The sequence below is a fragment of the Phaseolus vulgaris genome, chromosome 11 (assembly GCF_000499845.2).
Source record: "Phaseolus vulgaris cultivar G19833 chromosome 11, P. vulgaris v2.0, whole genome shotgun sequence".
Taxonomy (NCBI): domain Eukaryota; kingdom Viridiplantae; phylum Streptophyta; class Magnoliopsida; order Fabales; family Fabaceae; genus Phaseolus; species Phaseolus vulgaris.
In genome coordinates, this window is record NC_023749.2 from 11,041,230 (window position 1) to 11,047,991 (window position 6,762).

General features: G+C 37.1%; 1 protein-coding gene across 1 annotated transcript; it reads left to right on the forward strand.

Annotated features, from left to right (window-relative positions):
• The first annotated feature begins 5,578 nt into the window (after positions 1-5,578).
• On the forward strand, positions 5,579-5,926 carry LOC137834128 (secreted RxLR effector protein 161-like). Its single transcript, XM_068642193.1, has one exon. It carries the CDS (start codon positions 5,579-5,581, stop codon positions 5,924-5,926), a length of 348 nt encoding a protein of 115 aa, XP_068498294.1.
• The last annotated feature ends 836 nt before the right edge of the window (positions 5,927-6,762 follow it).

The window sequence follows — 6,762 nt, forward strand, 5'->3', positions numbered from 1 at the left end:
CATGAATCCACCGTCTTCTGGAAGACTCATTAAGTATGCCGCTACCAGAGACTAACACTTGATCCAAAGATTACTAGTGAATCCAAGAGAAAGGATCATGGTAAGTTCAATCATCCAATACCGAGTGTCTACAGCGGGACCCGGTGTGTATGAACTCCCTCTCAGCTTCTCACCACCTGATACCTTAGTCTATATGACTTAAATCATTAGTGAAGTTAGATGATCTCTATTAAACATAGGCTTTTCATACTTAATTCTATCAAACAACAACTCATACATTATCCCAAATGTTTGACATCAATTTCATACAATTTTCATCATTCATATATAATACACGCCATTCAATAACATAACATTTAAAAATGCATACCATTCAAGAACTTTTCCAACATGAAAAACAATATTTAACTTTCAAACTATCAAAATATAATATTTATACATTTCACACAACATAAAATCAAAAAAGTTGATCAACTAACATCCATGCTAGAGAAATTGAAACTTGGGACCACGTCCCCTCCACATTCAGATCTTCTATCCTAGGGTACTATTGAAAGTTAAAGTTAGCTTCCCTTACTTGTAACTTCTTATCCCGAGGAAATTCCTGTTCAGGTAGGGGAACCACTTTAAAATCTAGGACCTAAAACAAGTTATCCAAACATTACAAATTTTAGTATATGATCAAACAAGTTGAGAGGAACATTTTTCTCAACTGTCCCCATCGAGCTTGATGACTAAATCATAAAGAAAAACAAAGAATAAGGGATCTTTAGAGTAAAAATGAACTTACTTTGTTTGAAAATCTGATTGGGTAGAAATGTACCCTGACTCCTCAGCTACAACATGACATGATTATATTTGTGAATAAATGAGGAATGAGAAAGAATTTGAAGAGAGAAGGGAGAGGGAGAGAGAAAAAAGAAAAGAAAAAGAAAGAAGGCAGTGGGGGGTGGCTGTCTTGTTACGGGCCTTACAAGCTCCACATCATGCTCCACTAACAGGTGTAAATAAATATGATAATATACTTGCCTAAGTTTTGTCAAAACCACGATAATATATAATGTATTTTTTTTAAAGCATATGTAGTTATTTAGTTTTTATCTTTTAAGTTTCTTTTCTTCTAGTAGTAATTGGAGATTTAAAATTATTTTGTTGATTTTCATTATATGGATTTCTTGATGCAGTTAACCCTGCTCCACCTCTAGCTCCTGCTCAAAGTGACAACCACATGGACCTCTGTTTGGGACAATAGATGCAGGTATGTATTGGAATACCACTTTTCAACTACTATGTATAACCTCATATATAGACAAGGAGAGAAAATACTATAAGGAACATTGAATCTTGCAACAGTTCAAGATCAACACAATAGATTTCCATTAATCTTTTTAGAACTCATTTAGAAAAACCAAAGCCAACATGTATGTATGTGCAATACTCTGAATAGAACCACTCTTTTTGCTCTTAAATATAGGGAATCATAAAGACAACATACAAAATATCTTAATTGATGATATAAAAGAAATAAATGAAGGGTGAGAAGTTATATAGCATACTATTCTCATAAGTTCTAATCGCTCTTAGGAAAAAAAACTTAGAAAAATTCCTTGACTTTTAGACCTATTTCTGAATTGGGATGCCATATTCCTACTGTGGGTTTATGACTCACCTTTCCGTTTTCTTGTCATAATTGGGAGGTTAATTGCCGCAATCAATTGCAATCAATGGGAGATTAATTGCCGCAATCAATTGCAATCAATGGGAGGTTAATTGCCACAATCAATTGCAATCAATGGGAGGTTAATTACCATTAATTGTATTTATTATTGTTGTCTCCTAGAACCACTATATATAGTGGCTTCCTTCAAGCAATGTAACAACACAACAAACAGCAACACACTTGCTTCCTCTCTCTTTTTCTTATACTCTCTATTTCTGCTCTTGGGTGTAAGTGTTTAACCCATAAAGAGAGGATTTGTTTTAGGGCTATTTATCTATTAGCCTGAGAGGAATTCATTGTACTCCCAGTACCATTATAGTGGAAGTTTTGGCTCTCTCGCCGGTGGTTTTTTACCTCTATTTAAAGGGGTTTTCCACCTAAAAATTATGGTATCATTCTCACTTTACTTGTTACTTTAATTTCTCATAATCTTTTGGTTGAAATTATCACGCTTCCGCACACAATATCCCTACAAATTGGCATCAGAGCTTTTCGATAATTCAACCAGGATCTGTTGTTCAATAATGTCGAAATTGGATATTGAGAAATTTGATGGTAAAATCAGCTTTGCTATTTGGCGAGTCCAGATGCTAGCTGTTCTCACCCAGAATGGTTTAAAGAAAGTTCTGGCAGGTAAAATGATGAGACCAACCACTATGACGGAGGAGCAGTGGGATGAGATGGATGAAAAGGCATTGTCTGCAATCCAGTTATGCTTGTCCCGTGAGGTGTTGCGTGAGGTCATCAACGAGAAAAGTACAGCAGGCATATGGGGTAAATTGGAGTCTCTATACATGACCAAAAGTCTTGCAAACAAACTCCGGTTAAAGGAGCGACTCTTTACACTCTGAATGTCCGAAGGTACTCCCATCCAATCTCACCTTGATGAATTTAATTCCATCATAATTGATTTGGAAAATTTGGATGTTAAAATTGATGATGAGGATAAAGCAGTTCTACTTATTGTTTCTCTACCACCCTCGCACCGACAATTCAAAGAAATTATGTTATACGGTAATTATCTTACCTTAAGCTTTGACGATGTCAAGACTAATTTACTAGCCAAAGAAAAATTTGATACTCAAATTCATTCTAAAAATTCTGGTGAAGGATTAGTAGTTAGAGGGAGAAACCAAGAGAAAGGTAGGAACACTAAACATAAATCTAGGTCAAAATCTAGAGGCAAGAACTCCAAATATTGTCGTTATTGCAAGAAAAAGGGACACGAGATCTCTGAATGCTATAAATTGAAAAATAAGCAAGATAGTGAAGATAAGGGAAATGGTAAACAACCAGAAAAATTTCCCGAAGCTAGTATTGTTGAAACTGAATTTGATGGGGATTGTTTTGTAGCTTCCAACACTGAACAAAGGTCTAGAAATGAATGGATTCTTGATTCTGGTTGTACTTTTCACATGTCTCACAATAGAGATTGGTTTACCACATATGAACCAGTTTATAATGGTCTTGTTTTGATGGGAAACGATGCTCAATGCAAAGTTGTTGGTGAAGGAACAATCAAAATCAAGACACATGATGGAATTGTTAGAAATTTAACAGGTGTCAGATATGTCCCGGAGTTGAAACGGAATCTCATTTCCTTAGGCACCCTTGAATCTCATGGGTGTAGATACTCAGCTGAAGGTGGAGTTTTAAAAGTGTCTAAAGGAGCTCTTGTGTTACTAAAGGCAATTCGATGTGATAGTTTGTATGTGCTGCAGGGTTCAACTGTTACAGGTTTTGCAGCTGTTGCCTCACCCAACAAAGATAACACCAAGTTGTGGCATATGAGATTAGGCCACATGAGTGAGAAGGGAATTCTAATCCTCAAGAAGAAGGGTCACCTTGGTAACCACTGTACTGGAAAGGTTGATTTATGTGAACATTGCATTTTTGGTAAGCAGAAAAAGGTTAGTTTTTCTAAAGCCATCCACAGAACCAAAGGTACCTTGGATTACATTCACTCGGATCTTTGGGGTCCGTCAAAAGTTCCATCCAGAGATAAATGTCGTTATATGATGACAATTATTGATGATTTCTCACGAAAACTATGGGTGTATTTTCTCAAACATAAGAATGAAGCATTTTCCACTTTTAAAGAGTGGAAATTATTGATTGAGAATCAGACTGGCAAGAAGATAAAGAGGTTAAGGACAGACAATGGCCTTGAGTTCTGTTCGAATGAATTCAGTGATTTCTGCAAGAATGAAGGCATTTCCAGACACTTCACCATCCCAAGTACTCCACAACAGAACCGGGTTGCAGAAAGAATGAATAGAACTATCTTGGAGAGAGTTTGTTGCATGTTCTCCCATTCTGGTTTGAGCAAATCTTTTTGGCTGAAGCGGCTTCAATGACATGTTATCTGATAAATCGCTCTCCTAACAGATCTATTGATTGCAACATTCCAGAAGAAGTTTGGTCAGGTAACCATGTTGATTATTCTAATCTTAAAATATTTGGTTGTCCTGCTTATTCTCATGTAAACGAGGGAAAATTAGAACCTCGTGCTAAGAAGTGCATTTTCTTGGGTTATGGCTCAGGGGTTAAAGGTTATCGTTTATATGACCCAGAATCTCACAAAATAATTCACAGTCGGAATGTGACCTTTAATGAAAATGCTATGCTCTCTTCTGTAAAAGATACTGTCATTTCCTCAATTGATACAGATGGCCAGGAAGAGGCTCGAGAGAAGGTGGAGTTTGAGATTAAAACACCCGCTCATGAGGAAGACGTTCCCAATTCCTCCAGTACTCATGATGATCAAGTCACTGTTATTGATGGTACAAATGAACATTTGAGTCCACATGAGCAATGTCCACCTAAACGACGAGGATTACCACAGCCATGGTCTATGGCTCAAAAACTTTCACAACAGAGACCAAGAAAACCGACTCAAAGATTAATTGCAGAATCAGCCAACATTGCTTATGCTTTAACTATTGCACAAGAGATGGGTGAAGAAGGTGAACCCAAGAATTACTCTGAAGCTATCTCTGGTGACGACTCAACAAAGTGGATTGCTGCTATACAAGAAGAAGTTGAGAGTCTTCTAAAAAATGAAGCATGGGAATTGGTGAAGTTACCAGAAGGAAAACGAGTCATTAGTTGCAAGTGGATCTTTAAGAAAAAAGAAGGGATCCCTGGTGTTGAGAGTACAAGGAATAAAGCAAGATTTGTTGTAAGAGGTTTTGATCAAGAGAAAGGTATTGACTTTAATGAAGTTTTTTCTCCTGTTGTTCGTCATAATTCAATACATATATTACTTGCTTTAGTTGCCTTGTATGATTTGGAGCTGGAACAGTTAGATGTGAAAACTGCTTTTCTTCATGGTAATCTTGAGGAAGAGATTTACATCCAGCAGCCTGAGGGCTTCGTTGTACCTGGAAAGGAGGACCATGTATGTCGTTTGAAAAAATCTCTTTACGGCTTGAAGCAATCACCAAGACAATGGTATAAGAGGTTTGATTCTTTCATGGTTGGACATGGATACTCCAGAAGCAGCTATGATAACTGTGTTTATTTTCAAAAGACATCTGATGGGTCTTTTGTATACTTGTTGCTATATGTTGATGACATGTTGATTGTTGCAAGAGATAAATTTTTAGTTAACAAGTTAAAGGCTCAGCTTAGCAGTGAATTTGATATGAAGGACTTAGGTCCTGCCAAGAAAATATTGGGAATGGAGATCAACAGAGATCGTCAAGCTGGAAATCTTTTTCTATCACAAAAGAAGTATGTTCTTAAGATGCTTGACAAATTTGGAATGCGAGATTGCAAAGCTGTTAATACTCTAATTGCGCCCACTTCAAGTTGTCATTAGATCAGTGTCCAGAATCAGACTAGGACAAAAGACGCATGTCACATGTCCCGTATTCAAATGCAATTGGAAGTCTCATGTATGCAATGGTATGTACTAGACCTGATTTAGCTTATGCTGTTAGCAGGTTCATGCATAATCCAGGCAAGGCACACTGGGAAGCCGTTAAATGGATACTTCGTTATCTAAAAGGTTCTCCAGATCTTGGTTTGGTATTTGATCAACATAGAGCCGATCCCGGAGGAGCAGTTGGCTATGTTGATGCTGACTATGGTGGTGATTTAGATCAGAGAAGGTCACTTTCAGCTTACATCTTTTCCCTATGTGGGTCTGCTATCAGCTGGTATTCTTCACTTCAAGCTATTGCGGTTTTGTCCACCACTTAAGCAGAATATATTGCTGCTACAGAAGGTATGAAAGAGGCTATATGGCTTCGAGGCTTGGTAAGTGAACTTGGTCTTCAACAAGATGTTCTTGTTATATTTTGTGATAGTCAGAGTGCTGTTCACTTAACCAGGAACAATAAGTATCACTCAAGGACCAAACACATTGAAATTAAACACCATTTTATCCGAGACATTGTTGATACAGGAGATATAATTGTTGAAAAAATTCATACGACCGAAAATCCTGCAGACATGTTGACCAAGCCACTTCCATCGGCTAAGTTCGATCATTGTCTGAACTTAGCTGGTATTATCCATACTTAATCAAGGCTTCATGGCGAGAGAGTGTTCCAGTCAAAGGCAAGTCAAGGTGGAGATTTGTGGGTTTATGACTCACCTTTCCGTTTTCTTGTCATAATTGGGAGGTTAATTGCCGCAATCAATTGCAATCAATGGGAGATTAATTGCCGTAATCAATTGCAATCAATGGGAGGTTAATTGCCACAATCAATTGCAATCAATGGGAGGTTAATTACCATTAATTGTATTTATTATTGTTGTCTCCTAGAACCACTATATATAGTGGCTTCCTTCAAGCAATGTAACAACACAACAAACAGCAACACATTTGCTTCCTCTCTCTTTTTATTATACTCTCTACTTCTGCTCTTGGGTGTAAGTGTTTAACCCATATAAAGAGGATTTGTTTTAGGGCTATTTATCTATTAGCCTAAGAGGAATTCATTGTACTCCCAGTACCATTATAGTGGAAGTTTTGGCTCTCTCGCCGGTGGTTTTTTACCTCTATTTAAAGGGGTTTTCCACCTAAAAATTAT